Genomic DNA, 23,314 nt, shown 5'->3' with positions numbered 1-23,314 from the left:
GATAGTGCAGGGGGAGGAAGACCGTGCACGGGGAGAGACAGAGCAGGGGGAGGGGTGCGGCAGAGAAGAGAGTACAGGGGGAGAGAAGATAGTGCACGAGTCAGAGACAGAGCAGGGGGGGAGGGGGGTGCTGGGGGGGCAAAGGAGACAAAGTCCATGAGGGGGGATTATATCTAATATATAAAGGTGTGTGTGTGTGTGTGTGTCTGGGATTGGCATCTGCACCGTCGCAGCTACAGCCACAAACTTTTGCACACTCACACGTCTGGACCCCAAGAGCATCATATGCTATTTTTTAAGGGGAAATTTTAACCCCGCGCTTTACAGTTATTCGCCAAAAAACCTGCCTCCATTACAGCGAATGGAGCTGGGAGCCACAGTGCAGCCAGAACTTCAGAAGAATGTGCAGCCACGCCCTTATATGGAATGTTGGCATGTCACAATGCAGCCAGGGAAAGAGACAGACACAGACAGGGAAAGAGGCAGACACAAAGAGACAGACACAGACAAAGAGACAGACTGACAGGGAAAGAGACAGACAGGGAAAGAGAGAGACAGGTTAAGAGACAGACACAGAAAAAGAGACAGAGACCGACACAGGGAAACAGACAGACAGGGAAAGAGAGGGAAAGAAACAGACAGGTAAAGAGACAGACACAGGGAAAGAGAACGAGGGAAAGAGACAGACAGGGAAAGTGAGATAGATAGACAGACAGGGAAAAAGATTGAGACAGACGGAGAAAGAGACAGAGAGATATATACAGAGGGGGAGACAGACATTATAATTACATTTATATCTATTTGTTTTGTGTTTTTTGTGTGCAGAATACATTTTTGTTAATACATTCTATTTTGTTAACAGCAGTTATTAACCCGGGCGAAGCCGGGTAGTACAGCTAGTATATTATATAACTCTAGGTGTTTGTGGGTGGGTGTATGTGTGTATACGTATATGAGTATATATCCTATAGACTCACATTAGGGGCTATATATAATTTTCATTACATAGTATTCATTTATCTGTCATGTGCTGGGCAGAATACTGACAGGGAATGTGTGTGCAGGGGGTGGGGCTCGACAGTGAGGCTGGGTGGTGCCAGCTCTGACTGTGAGGTTTGGCACAGGAAGAGTTCATGTTTGGTTGAGCTGCATGTAAACAAAGAGCTGCAGAGAATAAAGGGATTCAAGAGGAACAAAAGTTAGAAAAAAATAAATAAATAATGTAGGGATGTTTTATATGACAATATAGCAAAGATTAGCTTACATTTTTTTTGTGAGTTTACGTCGGACAACTCCTTTAATAGGAGCTCTGACTTGTTGCTATAGGCAACGATGGACATTCTTAGTATAAGACAGGTAATGTGTCAGATAATATGATGTCGGTAGAGACAGAGACACACACACAGACACACACAGATTGATATAGAGACAGAGACACACATAAACTGATATAGAGAGACACAGAGATACACAGAGATAGACACACAGACACACAGGGACAGAGACACATAGTATGATAGAGACACAGAGACAAACTCAAACAGAGACACACACAGAAACTGATACAGACAGACACACACACAGAGACATAGAATCACAGAGACAGAGACACACACAGAGACACACACAGATTGATACAGAGACAGACACATAGACTTATACAGAGACACACAAAAACACACAGACTGATACAGAAACATAGAGGCACAGAGAAAGAGACAGAGACACACAGAGACACAGACATAGACAGAGGCACACATACACACAGAGACACACAGAGAGACACAGACAAACACAGAGACATAGAGAGACACAGAGACACACAGACAGATACAGAGACAGACACACAGATACAGAGGCAGAGACACAGATACACAGAGACAGACACACACAGAGACACAGAGAGAGACACACAGAGGCAGAGACACACAGAGGCAGACAGAGATACAGAGAATACTTAGAACACACAACATACACGATTAAGTCATTCATGCCATATTTGGTATATGGAGAAAGCCATATACAGAGAATAGAATACAAACTAAAGAACATTCTGTTCAAAAAGCAATTCATTACAAATATATACATTTTATTGATAATCAGTCGAATTTTAAAAACATACAAAAGATGAGTACAAAGATTATATGTATATGAAGTTAGATGGAGGGCCAGCAGGTGGCGGCCTTGCTCCACAGATCAGTGAAAAAAAGCATTCACTAGAAAAATGCAGTGAAAACAATGGCCACTACCTGCAGAATGGCCTCACATCTTTCAGAACCTTTTCGCCTCTTTGGAAACCTGAAGCGGGAAGAAAAAAACCTCTGAAAACTTGAACACAGCACAGTGTATGTGGGGACAGGAGATGGAGCAAAAAGTCCAATCAAAATGTGCAGATTTGGAGACTGTCTGCTCCAAAAACTGAGAATAATACCTGAGTGTGAACACAGCCCTAGAGATAAGGCCGCTCCTGGGCTGAGGTGAGGGACGTGCGGACATACACATTAGGGAGCCCGCGCTGAGGTGACACACGAGTACAGCCATTACTGCTTCTCTCATGTTATTCAGAAGACAAGACACTTGGACTAAACCTCGTGCAGTTGTTATTATTACAGCGCCACCCTGTGGCCGTCCATGCGGAGCTCTGCAGCAGCCCGGCCACCTGTAAGGCAAGGAGGAGGCGGAGCTATCAGCATCGGGACCCGGCGGAAACGGTCGACTCCACCGGAAGTTGGGAGAGCTGAGTGGACGGACGGCCGATCTGTCCCGAGTGATTGCGGCGGGGTGTGACGTCACTGTGAGTGCTGCACATCCTGCCCCACGGATGGAGGGGCGCGCGGCCTATGAGGAGTACCCCTACCCCGTGGTCTTCCTGCCGCCATACGAGAGCCCTCCGGCATGGATCCCCCTCCAGGAGGTAATGGCCCAGTGCTGGATGGTGATGGAGATTCGGTCACTTTCCTGTAGGTTTGTGTGGATAAATCCACACCAGATTCAAGTTAGTCTGCAGTTAGACGTTAGCTATTAGATAGTCATTCATCTATGCTGCACCAACTGTTTTAAGACCAACTGAACATACATAATTTTTATTTTGATCAAGGTGCCTGGTCCACAAGTGCTCAAAATGAGTGTCTCAAGGTTCTGTATGAATTTGAAATTCTGAGCTATATAATGCTATACGCGCGAAATCAAACGTACTCAATCGTCCATACGTTTAATTTGAAAAGAGGTTCCCTGGACCACAAGTGCTCAAAATGAACATCTCCATGTCCTGAATAATACTTGACAGAAAAATAATCAACTCTATGTGTAGGTCAGATGTTTATTCACATAAATCGCTTATATATGTTAACAGAAACTTGGAAGAGTTTCACCAGTAAGAGCGGCGTCACACGCTATGATATATCAGCGATGTCGTCGGGGTCACGGATTCCGTGACGCACATCCGGTATTGTTTGAGATATCGTAGCGTGTGACGGCTACTAACGACTGTGAGCGAGCAAAAATACTCATCTTCTCGTTGCTCGTTGACACGTCGTTCATTTTCATAAAGTCGTTCCGCCTTCTGCGCTCAAAAAGTTCGTCATTCCCGAGGCAGCACACATCGCTCCGTGTGACACCCCTGGAACGACGAACACAGCTTACCTGCGTCCCACCGGCAATGCGGAAGGAAGGAGGTGGGCGGGATATTACGTCTCGCTCATCTCCGCCCCTCCGGCTTCTATTGGGCAGCCGCTGTGTGACGTCACTGTGATGCCGAACGTCCCTCCCCCTTCAGGAAGAGAATGTTCGACGCCCACAGCGAGGTCGTTCGGGAGGCAAGTACGTGTGACGGGGGTTTCCGACTTTGCGCGCCACGGGCAACAAATTGCCCGTGCCGCACAAACGACAGGGGCGGGTGCGATTGCACGATATATCGTCCCGTGTAACGCCGCTAAAACTTGCTAGATCTATCATGAAAATGTACTTCATGGCCATAATGTCATGAAGTTCATATAGTAACACATAATTTATTTACAGATTCCGTATGAACTTCAAATTCTGTTACTTAGTTGTTTACATGTATATTCATATATAGTTCATCAATCTTAACCCCTTAACGACCGCGGGCCGTAAAATTACGTCCTAAATGACATAATCTTACTGCCCGCGGTCCTCCGGCGGCAGCATGCCGCGATCGGCACACATCTCAGCTGATTTTCACAGCTGAGATGTGTGCCTGCTAGGCACGAGCAGAATCGTTATCTGCTCGTGCCGATTAACCCCTTATAATGGCGCTGTCAATACATGACAGCGCCATTATAAGCGCAATCGCGGTAAAGTTTTACTTACCGCCGAAACCGGAAGTCACGTGACGCGATCACGTGACTCCCGATAGTTGTCATGGTAGTACAGGGTCATGTGATGACTCCTGTACTACACATGAATTGGTTTCACTTTCGCTGTGCCCGGGGCACAGCAAAAGAGAAAGACAGCGTATCTGCTGTTTACAGCCTTCCAGCTGTGATCAGCAGATACTGCAGAGCGATCGGAATGCTGATCGCAATAGCCCCCTAGGGGGACTAGTAAAATAAAAAAAAAAAGTAAAAAAATAAGTTTTAAAAAATTAAAAAAAAACAAAAAAACCTAAAAGTTCAAATCACCCCCCATTCGCCCCATTAAAAATTAAAGGGTTAAAAAAATAAAAAATATACACACATTTGGTATCGCCGCGTTCAGAAACGCCCGATCTATCAAAATATAAAATCAATTAATCTGATCAGTAAACGGCGTAGCGGCAAAAAAATTCCAAACGCCAAAACGACGTTTTTTTGTCGCCACAACTTTTGCGCAAAATGCAATAAGAGGCGATCAAAACGTAGCATCTGCGCAAAAATGGTACCGTTAAAAACGTCAGCTCGAGACGCAAAAAATAAGCCGTCATTGAGCCTAAGATCCCGAAAAATGAGAACGCTACGGGTCACGGAATATGGCATAAAACGTGCGCCACTTTTTTCGGACAAACTTCCGATTTTTTTTTAACCCCTTATATAAAAGTAAACCTATACATGTTTGGTGTCTACGAACTCGCACTGACCTGAGGCATCACACCCACACATCAGTTTTACCATATAGTGAACACAGTGAATAAAATATCTCAAAAACCATAGTGCTATCGCACTTTTTTTGCAATTTTTCAGCATTTGGAATTTTTTTGCCATTTTCTAGTACACAATATGGTAAAACTGATGGTTTCATTTAAAAGTACAGCTCGTTCCGCAAAAAATGAGCCCTCACATGACCATATTGACTGAAAAATAAAAAAGTTACGTCTCTCAGAAAAAGAATGGCGAAAAAAAAAAACGGAAAGCGAAAAATCGGCCGGTCGTGAAAGGGTTAATTTCAATACGAATCAACGTACCTTGAACCACAAGTAGTGAAATGAAACGGTTCCCTGAAAATTGCCCACATAGAAAATCGCCAATTGCAGCATCACAATGTTTCAGATCTATGATATTTGAGGTGCAAGGTGAGGATGTTCACGTGATAGGTGATCAACTTGTGATATACAGTTGACCTAGTGCAAAACTGCAAAAATGCTGAAGAACTGTGGTTTGTAGCAACAGTCTGTTATTATCAGCGATAGATACAGTCTGCTCTCATCTCACTGATTCTGCCTTAGGATACTTTATACTTGCATTGAACGGCATCCGTCACAATGCGTTGTGTGACGCATGTCACGGATGCGTTGTAAATAGTGTGATATAAAGGCAACAGATTCCTGTGAAATAACACGTTGCATTAAGCCAAGAGAGAGCCCCCCATCATCACTGCACACACCCCGACACTACCGCACCGATCATCACCGCACACACTCCGGCACTACCGCACTTATCATCATCACTGTACACACCCCGGCACTACTGCACTCATCATCATCACCGCACACACGCAGGCACTACCGCACTCATCATCACCGCACACATTACCTCAGTGACATCCCCGCTGACAGCGTGACTCACTTCAGTTGCTGTCTCGACGAGCTGACAGAGAGCGGCAGTGTTCTACGGCCGCTCCTGTCAGCTTCATGTAGCAGAGCTGGATGCGTTGCGGGACCTCGTGTGGATTACGCCGGACCTGGAGGGGTATTTGGGGATTAAAAAAGTGGTCAAAGAGGGTGGTTTTCATTTTTTTATTCCAAATAAAGTATTTTTTCAGGTGTATGTGTTTATTTACTTTCACTTACAGGTTAATCATTCTGGTTGTCTCATAGACACCTGCCATGATTAACCTAGGACTAAGGCTATGTGCGCACGTTGCGTAAATTCATGCAGTTACGCTGCGCTTTGTAGCGCAGCGTAACTGCATGCGTCCTGCGGCCCCTGCACAGTCTATGGAGATTGTGCAGGGGCCGTGCGCACGTGGCGTTTTAGAGCGCAGCGCTTCGGCTACTGCCGAAGCGCTGCGCAAAAAGAAGTGACATGTCACTTCTTCCGTGCGCTTTGCCGGCAGCTCCTGCTCTGTCTATGGGAGGAGCTGCAGGCAGAGCGCACGTTCTCGCCGGCACCATGCGCTTCAGAACGGAGCTTTTCAGCTGCGCTCTGAAGCGCACCTTTTAGTGCTGGGCTAGTACGCAACGTGTGCACATACCCTTAGTGGCAGCTATGGGCTGCTGCCATTAACTCCTTATTACCTCGATTTGCCACCGCACCAGGGCAATTTGGGATGTGCCGGGTAGAGTCCCGGGACTGTCGCATCTAACGGATGCGGCAATTCCGGGCGGCTGCTGGATGATATTGTTAGGCTGGGGCTCTCCCCATAACGTGGGGCTCCCCATCCTGAGATTACATTCTTCAGATGTGTGACTTTACCTTGGCTGGTATCAAAATTAGGGGGGACCGCATGCCGTTTTTTTAAATTATTTATTGTACTGCACGATATAGACCTCCCACCAGCGGCTGTGATTGGTTGCAGTGAGACAGCTGTCACTCAGCATGGGGGCGGGTCTGACTGCAACCAATCATAGGCACCGGTGGGCGAGGGAAGCAGTGAATACTAGATGAAATAATGAGCGGCCGGAATTTTCAAAAGAGGAAAAGCCGCCGGAGCTTTCTGACAACTGTGCAGCGTCGCGCCCGTGATCGGTGAGTATGAGAGAGGGGGGAGAGAGACCAGGAGTGATTTTAAACGATTTTGATCGTTCTGATAGACATGCTGAGCATGCTCAGTAGAACGTGACGGTATCCGTCAGCGGATTCCGCCGCTTAGCGCATAGCGGCGGAATCCGCCACCATAGACAATCATTAGACACCTTGGTGGATTCCAACAGAGGTGCGTTATTTTAACGACCCAAAAAACGCTACATGTAGCGCTTCCTCCGCTCGACGCAGCGTCAAAATAACGACGCAGCGTCGTCCAGCGGATGGAACGCAGACACTTGCGTTACAGTGCGTTGTCCATACAAGTCTATGGAGAATAGCACAGTGCGTTAACAGACTGCGCTATTCTCCATAGCGGCAGATTGCGCTGAACGCTAGTGTGAAAGTAGCCTTACTCCTCCCACCAGCCTAAAACAGCAGCACATGCAGAACCAGCAGCAGTGTGATCCAGAGGAGCAATCACTACTATCTGTACTCACAAAAGTATGGCTATGTGTGCACGTTGCGTACAGTCACTGCAGAAATTTCTGCAGCGATCTGAAGAGCACATGTGCGCTTTAGATCGCTGCAGAAATGTCCGTAGTGAGCGCCGATTCCATGCGCTCTGCCTGCAGCTCCTCCCATAGACAGAGCAGGAGCTGCCGACAAAGCGCAGGAAAGAAGTGACATGTCACTTCTCTTTACGCAGCGCTTCGGCAGTAGCCGAAGCGCTGCGCTCTTAAACGCCACGTGCGCACGGCCCCTGCACAATCTCCATAGACTGTGCAGGGGACGCAGGACGCATGCAGTTACGCTGCGCTGCAAAGCGCAGCGTAACTGCATGTATTTACGCAACGTGCGCACATAGCCTAATACTGTATTATCTGTTGAGTTACATGGGACTGCAGGTCACATCTAATACATTATAATCCCAGTGGGAGCCCACCAAAAGCAGGGTGCTGCTGACAGAGATAGTTGGTCCTGAAATCCCCAAAGGCACAGCAGAAAGGTGAGACTCTGTCGCTTGTACGACCTTGTGTTTGTGCTGGAAATGTATGATATGTTTTTGCAGGGCCGCCATCAGGGGATTACTACTGTGACTGCTGTAGGGGACCCGATGAAGAGAGGGGGCCTGGACAGGCCAGGGGTAATTACTTAGCTTTGTTAAGCCCTGGGCAGGCCAGGCCTCCCCTCTTCACCGGGCCCCAGTCACAGCCGTAGCAAAGGGTCTCAGCTGTTTCAGCCACTGCACACACACACTGCTAAATCAAGGCCAGAAACAAGGCGCATGGAGCAGAGCAGGGAGGCGGCGCGTCATCCCGCTGCCCAATGTGATGAGGTCATCACTCTGCACCTCATCACAGTGCTGCGGGCAACGCAGAGGTGGCGAGGACACGGCGGGGGAAGGTAGGCACTCGGTGAGCTGAACACCACCGGGTATGGGTGCGGGGGCGCCCCTGCCTTGCTTTAGCTGAGGGGTTGGAACCACGGGCCTGCAATGACTTTTTCTGTGCCCCCCGGGCAGATTCCCGGGGGCCGCAGTGCTCCGGTGCTTACATACAAATGTGGTTGGGACTGTGTGAGCGGGTTTAGCTGTGTGCCTGGAGTCTCCCCTCTGTTGTGTGCCTGCTCTCCAGTGAGGTCAGCCCCCCAATGCTCTGTACAGCCCCCCCCAATGCTGTGTGTAGGCCTCCAGTGCTGCGTATGGCCCCCCCCCAGGGCTGCGTGTGGCCCCCTCCCCCCAGGGCTGCGTGTGGCCCCCTCCCCCCAGGGCTGCGTGTGGCCCCCTCCCCCCAGGGCTGCGTGTGGCCCCCTCCCCCCAGGGCTGCGTGTGGCCCCCTCCCCCCAGGGCTGCGTGTGGCCCCCTCCCCCCAGGGCTCTGTCTGTGCAGCCCCCCCCCCAGTGCGGTTTATCACCACCAGTGTTGTTTGCCCCCCTAGTGATGTCTGTACTCTGCAATTGCTGACCGTGCCACCCAGTGATGTCCATGCCCCCCCTAGTGATGTCTGTGCGCCCCCCTAGTGATGTCTGTGCGCCCACCCCCGCCCCCCGGTGATGTCTGTAAAGTAATTTTTTTAGGGAAACACTTCTTATTCTGGAACAAATTCAAGGGTGCTAACACTTTTGGCCGTGTGTATTTGTGTGTTTGTGTGTATGTATTTATGTATCTACAGTGTGTGTGTGTGTGTGTGTGTGTGTGTGTGTGTGTGTGTATATATATATATATATATATATATATATATATATATATATTTATATTTATTTATTGCCTGGGTTGGTAGCTGTCTCCCTGTCTCTCTCCCAGCCTCACTCTCTCTCTTTCCCTGTCTCTGTCTCTCTTTCCCTGTCTCTGTCTCTCTTTCCCTGTCTCTGTCTCTCTTTCTCTGTCTCTCTTTCCCTGTCTCTGTCTCTCTTTCCCTGTCTCTGTCTCTCTTTCCCTGTCTCTGTCTCTCTTTCCCTGTCTCTGTCTCTCTTTCCCTGTCTCTGTCTCTCTTTCCCTGTCTCTGTCTCCCTGTCTCTCTCTCTTTCCCTGTCTCTCTCTCTTTCCCTGTCTCTGTCTCTCTTTCCCTGTCTCTGTCTCTCTTTCCCTGTCTCTGTCTCTCTTTCCCTGTCTCTGTCTCTCTTTCCCTGTCTCTGTCTCTCTTTCCCTGTCTCTGTCTCTCTTTCCCTGTCTCTGTCTCTCTTTCCCTGTCTCTGTCTCTCTTTCCCTGTCTCTGTCTCTCTTTCCCTGTCTCTGTCTCTCTTTCCCTGTCTCTGTCTCTCTTTCCCTGTCTCTGTCTCCCCTCCGATATCATATTATCTCACACATAAGCTTCTTATACTAAGAATGTCCTTTGTTCCTATAGCAACCAATCACAGTTCCTATTAATGACCTGTAGCTCCCAGCTCCGTTGACTTTAATGGAGGCAGGATTTTTGGTGAAATACTAAAGCGTGGGGTTAAATTTTCTCATAAAAACATAGTCTGACAGTCCCTGACTCACATGAGGCATCTGGAAAATTTCGTGATTGTAAATGTGACGGTGCGGATTCCTTTAGCGGACATACACACATAGATACATATAGCTTTATATATTAGATTATATATTTATGCACACACACGTTTTTCCAAGCATGGCGTCAGGAGTGTGGAAGGTTTGAGGGGTGGAGGCAGAGCTGGGCTGCAACCTATGCGGAGTCTCAAGGGTGCCCAGAAATTTTGCCAGTATGGGATCCTGAAATTCCTAGTGGCGGCCCTGTGTTTTTGAAGTGGTGTAACTAGAGTCCAATGGGCCCCAGTGTGAAATTTGGACCTGCTCCGACCACTCACACATGTTTTTCACATGTATGGGCCCTTAGCGTTCTGACTTCTACCAAGACTTATGAACTGCCTCCCCCCCCCCTCCTGGTATATATGCCTATCATCCTGGTGAATATGTCCTCATCCTGGTATATATGTCCCAATGCTGGTATATAAGGTCCTCATCCTGGTATGTATGGTCCACGTTGTCTCCATCCTGGTATATATGCCCCCTTCCTGGTATATATGTTCCCATTCTGGTTTACATGGTCCCCAATCCTAGTGAGCATTCATGTCTGTTGGCAATTTTCTGTGGACATTTTTCACATATCATGTGAACATCCTCACCTTGCACCTCTAATATCATAGATCTGAAACTTTCTGATGCTGCAATTGGCAATTTTCCGTGTGGGCAATTTTCCTGTGGGCATTTTTCTGGTCACCAAATGAAACATGTTCAAGTCCTGAACATAATCTGAAATTAAAAATCAGAACGATACTGAAGTTGGTTTCTTATTTGTCAGTTTCTTATTCGGCAATTTAGTATTTTCATTTTTTTACATGTTTAACAACAAAAATAACACATGACAATAATAAAATACAATGCACTGAGGTGCCCTAATATAAATACGCTTAAAATCAGCTGCAAAAATTATAACACTGGCAAAAAATGGGCATCAAAGTGGGCACCGAAGTATGTTAGTGAAAGGGTTAAATGGCTTTGGGTCACTGATCTGACACCATAAATGCATATCTAGTGATGCCCCTAATCAAACTCAAGTGACTCCAGCCTGGTCCAAAGGGGTTCTGGGCATCAGAACTGGCATCATATTGGGCAAAACCCCAGTTTTCACAGATTTGAATAAGTAACTGGTGTTTTTGAGGGGTAGGGCTACTTTCACACATCCGGTTTGAGCACTGCGGCTCAATCCGGCTGTGAAAACTATGCAACGGATGCGGCGAAAACACCGCATCCTTTGCATAAGTTTTTACATGCGGCCCGTCCGGTTTTTTCCGGTTGCGGCATGCTACTGAGCATGCGCAGTGGAAAAAAACGCATGCGGCGACTGGATGCGGTTTTTTCCGCATCGCGCCGCATCCGGCCTCCATAGGTATGCATTGAAAAATGCGCCGCAGCGGCCGGATGCGGCGCGATGCGGTGTTTTTTGCCGGAGCAAAAAACGTTGCAGGGGACGTTCGATCCGGCCGCCGCATCGGCTAAATCTGCCGCATGCGGCCAAAACCGGACCGAACGCAAGCCCCTGCGGCACAATACGGCACTAATGTAAGTCTATGCAAAAAAAACCGCCACCGGCGTTACAAAAGCCGGTGGCGGTTTTTCTGCAGAACGCCGTATTGTGCCGCAGAGCAAAAATCCGGATGTGTGAAAGCAGCCTAAGGCTACTTTCACACATCAGTTTTCTGTATTCAGGCACAGTCCTTTTTTTTCGTATCCAACGGATCCGGGTTTTTTTGTAAAAACTGGATCCACCGGATCCGTTTTTTAATGGATCCGGCATAATGGATCCGGTAAAAAACTGATTCGGTGGATCCGTTTTGTCCGTTTTTTTGACGGATCCGGTTTTTAAACACTAAACAAACAATTAACGAGTTCCGTATTTTGATTGGCTAATGGTGAAATACGGTATATATACAGTGGTTTGAAGCATATTTGACAGAATGAAGAGAGAGGCAAGCAGAAAACATGGAAGGTGTTCTGGAAAAGATCACAAAGATATCGGCTGATTTTGCATTTGAGGCCAATCGCTTGGGTGTCATCGTCTGAGGCGTCAACGACATCGTCGATTTTGGATTCATCCAGTGACTGCCCAGAGACTGACCCGTGGGGTGTTTTCAACACTATATGGAGCTTCGTGGAAACCATGAAAAATTTACAAACTATGTCCGGATGGCAGTGAATAATTTTGACTTCCTCGTTGGCCTTGTTGCAGACCACATACGGAAGACTGACACCTACTGCCGGTACTCAATAACACCCGATGAGCGTTTGCTGGGTACGCTTAGGTAAGCTTTTTTGGTTAAATTGTATCCTCCTGTTAATAACTTGACTTTTAACTGTAATGTGGTTGCTATTATTTATTTTTAATTATTGTCTTTCCTTTACAGATTCCTTGCAACAGGAGAGTCTCTGTCATCACTCCATTACCAGTTTAGACTCGGTATTTCCACCATCTCTGGAATCATTAGAGAGACTTGCCGAGCCTTGTGGAATTGTCTACAGGAGGATTTCATCCCACAGCCCACCAGGGACAGATGGCTTGCGATTGCCGAACAATACTACAACATTTGTCAGTTTCCAAATTGCCTGGGCTCAGTGGACGGCAAGCATATAAGAATTGTGAAACCTGCAGCTTCGGGTTCGGAATGCTACAACTATAAAAAGTTTTTCTCAATTGTCCTAATGGCAATAACGGATGCGGAGTACAAATTTATCTCAGTGGACATTGGCGCATATGGGAGATCAAATGACTCTCAGGTATTTAAAATGTCCACAATGGGGCGGCGATTATATGGTAAAACTTTTGATTTCCCTCCTGCAAGACCTCTTCCTGGCACATCTGATCCACCAATGCCGTTTGTTTTTGTGGCCGACGAAGCCTTTCAACTATCATCACATCTTCTAAAGCCATATGCAAGCCGTGGCTTGACGCAAACCCAAAAAATATATAATTATCGATTATGCAGAGCCAGAAGAATGGTGGAATGCTCCTTTGGGATACTAACCAGCAAATGGCGAGTGTTGTTAACAGCGATTAATTTAAACATTGAAACTGTTGATGAGATAGTCAAAGCATGTGTGGTCCTACATAATTTTGTTTTAACAAAGGAACCTTTGTCCTTTGATGACCAGAGTTTGGAATCCACCTGCTCTTACTACACCAGTCCGGGTTTTAGGAGTAGTGTTGCCTGTTCAACAATCCGTGACAAATATGCAGAATATTTTGTGTCCCCAAAAGGTAGAGTAGATTGGCAAGATCAAATAGTATAAGATTTGTCTGTAGTTTTATTAAAAATAAAATTCTTGTTAAAAGATTCATGTATGTTGTTAAAGGGGTGGTTCACCCATATTTTTTGTCTAGATCGATATTATATTGAGAAACAATGTTTCTCTCAAATACCTTGTGTTGTCAATAGTGCCTGTGAGATTCGCTATTGCAGACCGCTGCTCCCCGTCCAGTGACGTACCCGTCCAATGCTGTTTCGTCACATCCGTGCAGCCGGCTACATTCTGAGCCCATCTGCTCCCTGCTCCTCCTCCCTCTAAGCGCGTCTCTTGCTTGCAGCGTTCTGCGAGGAGGGGGGAGCAGGAGACGCGCCGTGCTGTGCTGTGCTAGGAGGGAAGAGGAGGGGGGAGCAAATGGGCTGTGACAGCAGTGAAACACTGCTCACAGCTCAGAGTCTGGAAGAATGTAGCCGGCTGCACGGATGTGACGAGGCAGCATTGGACGGGTACGTCACTGGACGGGGAGAAGCGGTCTGCAATAGCGCCTCTCACAGGCACTATTGACAACACAAGGTATTTGAGAGAAACATTGTTTCTCAATATAATATCGATTTAGACAATAAAAAAATATGGGTGAACCACCCCTTTAACCTCGATAATTTGAAACTGTTTGTATATCTTAAAAATTTGGTAATTTTTACACCTTATAATTATAACATGTTACGTTTTTGTATTATACCTTATTATTAACCGAACTTGAAAAATCTGATTACCCAAAAAAAAAAAACAAGAACAAATAAATAATTTCAACCAAAATGTTTTATTTTTTATTACATACATCTAAAAAAAATTATAAATTCGTATATCTTGGGCTTGGGGTGGAGATAGTACTGGAGGGGCTGTCAGATGGGAACACATGCACAATGGGAGTATGGAGGGTGGAAAGTGGTGTTGGTGGTTGTGGTGGTGGGGAAGTAACAGAAGGTGAAGGTGTGGTGGAGAAACCAAGAGGGAAAACAGGAGATGGGATGGGATGTGTTAAGGATTGTGGGGTGGAGTGGAGGGATTGGGAGACAGAAGAGGTGGCGGGTGAATTAGAGGCTTGTGTTGGGGTCATGATGGGTGTGGAAGGCGAGAGGTGGTAGTGGGTAGGGAGTGTAGGGGCAGATGTGGTTGGGAGCTGTTACTGGGCAGGAGGCTGTTACTGGGCAGGAGGCTGTTACTGGGCAGGAGGGTGAGGAGGGACAATGGCTGGAGGGGGGCAGGTGCTGGAAGGGGTGGGTGGAGGTGGTTGGGAGCAAACCTGCGCCAGGGCCTGCTGTGTGGCTTGCATTACATGCATCTTCTGGTCAGGAAACAGCTTTTCCATGCGCTCGAGTACGGCTTGAAAAAAACAATGATTTGGCGATTTACTTGCATCTAAATGCAGCCTGTCCAGAAGCGTGCACAATTCGTGCGTATTTTTCTCCATAGAGGTCTTCATGAGGCTAAAACCAGCACTCGCTTTTCAGCTAACAATTTAATGGCGTTCTGGAAGGCTGCATTTAGATGCAAGAACTCGGGCGCATAGCTCCTATCCTGACCCCTATGACGCTGATGCCCAGAACCCAAAGGTGTTCTACTGAGGGCAGCAGTGTCAGAGGGGTGGGGTAGGGGAAAAGCTAACTCGTCACCAGCAGCTTCAGGTAATGAAGTCTCACCGGATGCTCCAGCGCAGGTGGATGGGACCGAGGTACCAGATGAAAGGGAAGGTGCAGATGGGTGGGGTCTGTGCATGTGTTCCTGTGATACCAATGTGATATGACTGAAGACTGAATGTGATTTAGATAGGGATCATCAAAAGATAGGAGTGATCCCAGATATTATTTGACCTATCAATAATTCAGTATCAAAGAGATGTCCTCTGGATAACCAATTTCACTATGATGACCAAAGAATACATGTCAAACAGATTTTAAGATAATGAGGAAGTAACATTTACAGTTCCACTTACCGGAAACTTGTGGTTGGCTTAAAGACAGGTTTAAGGAAGCTTGCATATGAAATTTACGGCTCATTGCAATATTTCACTAACACTATGGTCAACTGTGGTCGGTCAGTTGTCAACTGGCAGGATGTACAAGTAAATGTGCAGGAAGCTGCTGGTGCCCACAGCAGTTTGTGGTCAAGTTACATGAACATGACTCAGCTGTCACATGCTGGTGACCATTTAAACACAACCTACAAATTTTCCTATAAAAATACACCGGACCCGCTTAATGTTAGGGAAACCTTCCAGGATATTGAAGTGTACGTACGCACTGTTCCTGTGATGCAAGAGGCCGAGTTGTTGTTTACTTATCATTAAATCGAGTCCCTCCGATGAGAAGGATTGCTACAACATAACGGTAATATTGATGCATATTTCTGTTATTGTATAAGATTCTATGACTATAGTTCTAATGCCTGTGTACCATTGATTATATTCATGTGCTATTAAAATAAATAGTATCTTGCTATAAAGAATATTAGTATTCGTGCCTGATTAGGATATCAGTGAGCGCTTCGTAAGTATGGGCTTTCAGCCCCCTTTTTAGTAGAATTTAGCAAGACAGTTCCCCAGTGGCGGACTGTGCTGGGATTGCTCCAGACGGGTTCGATGCAGGCTCCTGAGTGCTGCAGACGGTGCTGTTACAAAAAGGAAAAAAAAAAAAATTATTAATTTAATTGCTATCATTGGCCCTGACTAAAAAAAAGACAAAAAAGGTCACACATATCAACAATTATACTTTGTACATATTGTGGGGAAAATTTATCTTCTGCACACCATAGTTGTCCGGAGGAACGACAACGTTCTAAAATATCTGTATTTGGATCTGCATCTTCCGGATCCACTCGGGGCCTGCATCTCTAGATTCAACTCCTTCTTGAAGCGATCCCTGATAGACCGCCACCGCTTCTGAAGTTTGTCACCTGAAAGTGGAAAGCACAAAGTGGTTAGTATACAACATATTAAATCCTGCAGCATAACCTACTGAACTGTGAATACTTGCACGCTTTCTTCTGGGCCCGAGAATTGAGCTCCTCCCAACCTTCTACCGCTGCGTGGCATACCTCGTCCCAGAGTCGACGTGTTACGATGGTATCAGCGTGGCGGCGGTCACCCATGTTCCACAGCGGCTCCCTCTCTCGAACTTCATGGATGAGGAGGTCGATGTTGATACATCCGGCCTCCTCACCGTCAGATTCGGGAGCACGCTGTGAATCCTGTTCCAAGAAAAAAGAAAAAAAAAAAGATTTAGACTGAAATTCACAGAAAGTAGACATTAAACCAAAATTATATATATATATATATATATATATATATATATATATATATATATATATATATATATATATAATTTACTTACGCTATGACCTCCGCCACTTCGACGCCGACCCTGAGACGGTATTGTGAGCCCTAGAAGTGGAAGCCTTTAGTGAAAAACAAAAAAAGAACATTTAGGTGCTTTTATGTGTTGGGTGTGCTGTGATAAGTAATTCCTGTAACATGAAACTTACAATCTGACCGCCCGCTCCGTGGATTTCTCCACCCCTTTCGTCCCCTTCTGGAAGCACCGGTGATGTTTCTGCTACCTGAGAAAAAATTTAATTTTTTTTTTTAAATTTTTTTTTTTAAAAAAATCACAAAACCACAAAAAAAAAACCTCAGTTGTTTGTGAACAGGAGGGCTCCCAGAAGAAGACATAGCTTTTAGTTTTTGACCGTGCAAATTTCTGAAAGAAATAAACACGATTATATACGTATCCTAACGACTGCACAACCTTAAAAGCGCACTTTATCATTTAACACCAATTTAATGTTGTACAAATACACAACCAAAAAATGTAAAGGTAATAGACAACGCATGCGAAGGTTTTGTATACATTTAATTTTTTTTTTTTGTTTAATTTTTTTCAAAATAAATTTAACAAGGTTGGAGCCAGACAGCTCTTTATTAAAATAAAATTACATAACAGAACTTTTAAAAAAAAAAAAAAAAAAAAAAAAACTTGCCGATTCACGGTGTGACCTCTGGACTCGACCGCAGTAACGGACACGACCGCTGGACAGGACTGAGACCGGACCGCTGGACTAGACAAATTGACTGGACCGCTGGAGTAGACAAATTGACCAGACTGCTGCACTGGACCGGACCGCTGCACTGCACCTGGAAAAAACCAAGCCCTGTAAGTAGGATGAACGGACCTCAGAACAGTAACTCTGGACATTACTGTGGACATTACCTCTGCCCTGGACCACTGGACCTGGCCGCAGGGACGGACACGACCGCTGTACCGGACTGGACTTCTGTACTCGACCGGACCCGACTGCTGGACTGCGCTGGACTGGACTGCTGCAAAGGACTGCTGGACTTCACCGGATCAGTGGACTGGAGGACAGCACGACTTGAAAGCAGGACAGAATGGCAGGAAGTGTGTACAATCTTCTGAAGGGCTTTATATATGTTTTGTGAAGAAAAAAAAAAATGTGCGCATGCTCTGTTTACAAAACCGGAAGCGACGGCCGCATCCGGTTTAAACCGCATCGCGCCGGATCCGGCATCCATAGACAATCATTGGAGACCACGCCGCATTGCGCCGGATCCGGCACAATGCGTTTTTTTAAGGGGCCGAAAAACGTTACATCAAACGCTCTATCCGGCCGCCGCATTAATTTTGCCGCATCCGGAAAAAAAACGGATGCAGCGCAAAGCCATCAGGTACAATCCGGTAACAATGCAAATCTATGGGGATAAACCGGATGCGGTACCGGATCCGTTTTACCCGTATTTTTCTGGATTGTACCTGATGGAAAAAAACTGATGTGTGAAAGTAGCCTTAAATGGCTTTGGGCCACTGATATCTCACCATAAATACAAACCTTTAGGATTCTCATTCACTTTGGTGCATCCAAATCCCCTTTATAATTTTGTACAAATCTGCACAAGTTAAAATTTTCACAATAACCCACTCATTTAAGACAGACTGGAGTTACTTGTTTTTGATGCCAGTTCTGATGCCCAGAAACAGGGCTGGCGTCAGCACCCGGCAAACCCGGTCAAGTGCCGGGGCCCTGGGCTGCCAGGGGGGCCCACTCGCAGTGGCAGGACAAGTCACAACTATTCAGGGGGGCCCGGTGCCCGCGCTGTGACCGGCCTCCCCCTTGCCGAGGAATGCACTTTAAGGCTAAGTTCGCACACTGCGTTTTTGTGCGTTTTTGGCCGCTTAAAACGCACAAAAACTCACCTGCGTCAAAAAACGCGTCAAAACGCATGCGTTTTTACCGCGATTTGGTGCGTTTTTGGCTGCGTTTTGCTGCATTTTTCCAGTGCATTGCATGGGGGGGAAAACGCAGAAAAACGCAGGAAAAAATTGACATGTCCATTTTTTTTTCTCAAGCTCAAAAACGCAGCTTAAAAAAACAGTTGTGTGCGGACAGCAAAATTGAAAACTCATAGACTTTGCTGGGGAAGCAAAGTCATGCAGTTTTGAGGCCAAAAACGCACCCGAAAAACGCACTGTGCGCACATAGCCTAAATTGTATCGGCATCGCAGTTGCCGATACAATTGAAAGCAATGAATGATAAGATGGAGCATGTGAAAGGGTATTTGAGAGAGCAGGCAGAGACACCAGGCCGATGAACAATCCAACAAGTTTAATTGAGGCAGGAAGCATAAAATATCCAATATCCAAATGGTTCTTTAGAATCCACAATGAGTCCACACAAAGAAAACAGATCCGGGAGCACCAGCCAGCAATCCGACGCCAATGAAAATACAACAACAGTCCGTAAATGAGTTCCTTAAATCCGATAGCATGGATGAGACAACACAATCCCACGTAGCAGCTAATCTTCAATGTCCCATAGTCCATACACAGGCACCAGGACCTGCCCTGAACACAGATCCTTGGCCCTTCAGCCAGCAAAGCATCAACTAAACTAAAAATGTAAATCAAAAAAGGTCCGTGGAGCCTCTGTTAGGAATCTCGACACAGAAAATAGCCAGATATCCCTCCGGTAAGGACTTGGCCAAGGAGTGGCTCTTTTTAAGGAGACCACCATATTAAGTGGCCTTTTTAGTCAATATCCAACTCTTTGACAAGTTTAAAGATATGACAAGGGAAATACCAAGGCCAGGTATCCATCCACAAACTGCTGTTTCGGGTTATTGCCCCTCATCAGTGTTGAGTAGGATTCTGGCTAGGTGGGAGAACAATATACGTGCAACCCTCCACCAGATCAATGACAATAGCTACTGCTGGAGCCTGATTACAATATGGTACAGGCTGGGGGGATATAATGTTACAACCCTTTCCCCCCTCAATTTGTGTACGGACTAGTGACCTCAACAGGTTGCCTGTCAAGTACAGGTAAACAAGGCGGACCTGACTTAGGGCTCCTCCTGCCTGGACAATCCGTCTGCATTTTGTTGTTTGCTGCCTCTTACAATATTGTATGGTAGAGTTATAGGGTTGAAGAGCCAGACTCCATCGTAGTAAGCGTCCATTGTCTCCAGAGACTCTGTTCAGCCAGGTGAGGGGCTTGTGATCAGTAACCACAGTGAATTTTCGTCCATACAGATATGGCCTTAGTTTCCTAAGGGCCCATACTACAGCCAGGCATTCCTTCTAAACATTTGCATAGGCCCCTTCTCGGTCCAGCAGCTTCCTGCTGAGGTAGGCAATCATTCACATGGCTGAATACAGCTCCCAATCCATAAGAAAAGGCATCTGTCTGCACAATGAATCTCCTCTTGTAGTCTGGAGCAGCCAGAACAGGGTCACAGACAGGGTGGATTTGATTTAAATCTAACTGATTTAAATCACAATTTAAATCACGATTTAAATCACTAGTCAGTAAGGCTTGATTTAAATCAGTGATTTAAATCAAAGTTTCTACCTAAACTAGTTCTTGCTACTTTAACATGCAAGTAGATGAAGATTTTTAGAATCACTTTTTATATTACTTTTTTCTCCCCAGTTTAATGGGTTAATCATTCATATTTGGACACCACTGTTCTGTTGTACTTAGGAAGGAGAAAAATAATCCTGACCTTTAATAACAATTTAAATAGATTTATTCAACTGAAACAATAACAACATTACAGCATAAGTTATTTGCTTAAACAAACATCCATGTTTGTTAACTAATTTGGCTAAACAAAATATATATATATTTTGAGAAACTTAGACTGTCAGCCCAGCCGACACATGAAAAACTTAAATACTACTGTCCCTGCTGTCCTCTGTAGCTCACTTGTCGTCATCTTCATCATCATCTTCTTCTTTGTTCCTATTCATAATCTGGAAAAGAAAAACAAGCTTTCCTGCTTTATTGGGTCCCAACCGGTTTCTCAATTTAGAATGAATGAGTCCAAAGGAAGAGAATATTCTTTCAACGCCTGCAGAAGAAGCTACTGCTGTTGAAAGTGAAATCATTACTTGAACAGTCTCTAAATCCAAGCGCTTAAGTGACTTCCACCAGTTTACTGGAGTGACCTTCCTTAAAATATCTTCAGCAAACATATATTTCTTGAATGGTTCCCCGTTAGCTCTGAAGTTTATTATAGTTGGCATTAAAGATGGATGATTGCTGGATACCCATGTCATAACTAACTCCTCTTCCTCAGCACTTAGGTTTTGACCCTGATATTGGATATTGACAATATTTGCCAAAAAATGAGCTGGAGTCAGTGCTTGTCCCATTCGTTTGTTTACTGCTTGTAATTTAATTCTGTCCATGTGTAGTTCTGTTTTTAAGTGTTCACTCAGTTTCTTCCAAATTTCAACAGCATCCGCAATAAAACAGCTATTTTTCTGTATTTTGTTTAAAGCTTGAGAGATGGGTTTCAGGAAGCTCAGCATATGTTCAACATTTCTCTTAAGCCCAATGTTGAGGATTTTGGCCGTGACAGTGCCATGTATTTTATCTCGATTTTCTTCACAAAGTGTCATCAGAATAGGCCAGTTTTTGATATACTGCTCAAAACAGTCCACCACAGAGTTCCATCTAACATCTTGTGGGAGCGTTAGCTTGGTTCCACCCATCCTTTTCAGAGCTGCTGCAGCAAAATGATTATTACGGAAGTATTTAGCAATTTCAACAACATTAGCCTTTATTTCTGGAACACTTAAGTCTTTGGCTAAGAGGTGCAGCAAATGAGCACTGCAACCATATGTTATTAGCAGCTTTGTATTCCCTCCCTGCTCTTCTAAATCTCTTCTCATCTTGGATACGTTTGCAGCATTGTCAGTGACCAAACTGCGTACTAGACATTTGAATTTTTGTTCACATGTCGTTATAGCTTTTACTGCCACTTCTTGTAAGTATTCTGCTGTGTGTGCATTTCCTGACGTATCAGTTGTTTGTGCAAGGAAGACTTTACCTTCTTCTGTTGTTATACAAGCACATACAATAGGATCATTGTGGACATTACTCCACCCATCAATACTTAGGTTAACAATTTTACCCTCCAGAGCTGTTGCACATTGCTCCATTTCTCTGTCATACACTTGATCCAGCAGTTTCCCTGCAACATCAGCTCTGCTGGGTGGACTGTATCCTGGTCTCAGTGACTGAACCATATTAATGAAATGTGGGTTCTCAGTCAGACGGAAAGAAGAGTTCGTTGCATAAATAAACTGGGCAATTTTTTCATCAATCAACTCTTTTTCTAATCTGCTAGTTCTTATCACAAACCTATCTATGGTGGTTCCAGTAATATTTTTGCCGTGAAAAAGAGGCTGGGACCTCTGCGGAGTCAAATTCAGTTTTGAGAACTGCGTAAGTAAAGCGAGCGTCTGTGATAATATAGGAGAGAAACTGCCCACTAATCCTACAGAAACCTCTGGAAGAGCATGGCATTGTGAATGTTACACATATACAGCCTTTTTTTCTACTGAGTTAAACAACTCAGCTTTATCTCATGATGGAAGAACCTTTGGATGGTAAAATATTTTCCTCAAAAAGCAGTTTATTGAAAAAAATCCGATTTAAATAAAAAATCCGTTTTGTTTTTTTTTTAATTTTTTTTAAAAAAACTGATTTTCCCCTCACCCATGACAGCACCACGTGAGAGAGGGATCCGCCCAGCGAGGACAGGAAACCATTCTGAAATAAAAGGGCAGTACCTCTCCCCTTCGTCAGTTGGTTTCCTGTCCTTGATGGGAGACCTTGTTCTGGAATACGGCGGTTGAAGTAAGAAGTTTGAAGTACAGAAGCTGTATTTACCCAGCCCCGTCCAGTGTCTGGAAAAGCAGGGTGAGTCCTGCGGTGCCGTTCTTCGGGGCTGGAAGCGCCGTCCACCAGCCCTTAGGGAACCTGGTGTCCGTGCGGGGGTGTGCGGCAGGGCCCATCAGGGTTTCCGGACCGCCGCTCCATCCTCCCCCCTTGCGCTCCCCTGCTGCCTAGGACTTCCGAATGTGGCGCACTCTGGGACGTGCGCAAGGCATGCAGGGTACAGGAGGCGTGCTTGCGTGACGTCTCCTGAAGAAGATGGCGGCGCCCATGCAGCAGCAGCGGCGGTGTTTCAGTGCAGACGCCGGCGTCTGGACACCGCTGGGCGCATTGAAACGGGGGGGGGGGGGCCCTTATGGGACCGGAAGGTGGAGGAGCAGCACGGGTGCTCGTGCCTACATCCCAGGCTTGAGAAAGGCAGCAGCACTCTCTGGAGCACCGGCAGCATAGCCGTATGAACAGTCACCGTTCTAAGTGAAACAGACCTGCGCGGCCTCAATAGCCAGAAGGGCAAATCCTCTTGTGGCTCCATGACTTCTGCAGGACCTGTGGATGTTCCGACAAAGCCTCCAGGACCGGTACCCTTGATCTCCTGTGGTGGGTGAGTGATCATGTCATCTGCATCATTAGGTGGCTCCTAAAATCCATACGGAGTGTCCCCTGTGCAGAGAGCCGATATGGCCTGCGGGCCGTGTG

At 45.9% G+C, this 23,314-nt stretch overlaps 1 protein-coding gene across 4 annotated transcripts in view; it reads left to right on the top strand.

Annotated features, from left to right (window-relative positions):
• Positions 1–2,228: 2,228 nt before the first annotated feature.
• PDZD11 (PDZ domain containing 11) overlaps positions 2,229–23,314 on the top strand; it is a 99,992-nt gene continuing 78,906 nt past the window's right edge. The window contains exons 1-3 of one of the 4 annotated variants that reach the window (XM_075324002.1): positions 2,229–2,914; positions 12,347–12,419; positions 12,522–13,507. In XM_075324002.1, coding sequence (XP_075180117.1) covers positions 2,896–2,914; positions 12,347–12,419; positions 12,522–13,404 — 975 coding nt within the window. In that variant the 5' untranslated portion in view covers positions 2,229–2,895 and the 3' untranslated portion in view covers positions 13,405–13,507. Of the gene's footprint in view, positions 2,915–12,346; positions 12,420–12,521; positions 13,508–23,314 lie in introns of those variants that run through there. The other 3 variants (XM_075324003.1, XM_075324005.1, XM_075324004.1) reach the window with 3 other exon arrangements.

Source organism: Anomaloglossus baeobatrachus, chromosome 9, assembly GCF_048569485.1.
Source record: "Anomaloglossus baeobatrachus isolate aAnoBae1 chromosome 9, aAnoBae1.hap1, whole genome shotgun sequence".
NCBI classification, from domain to species: Eukaryota; Metazoa; Chordata; class Amphibia; order Anura; family Aromobatidae; genus Anomaloglossus; species Anomaloglossus baeobatrachus.
Note: the sequence above shows the minus strand (reverse complement) of the source record. Positions and strands in the feature narration are given on the sequence as shown.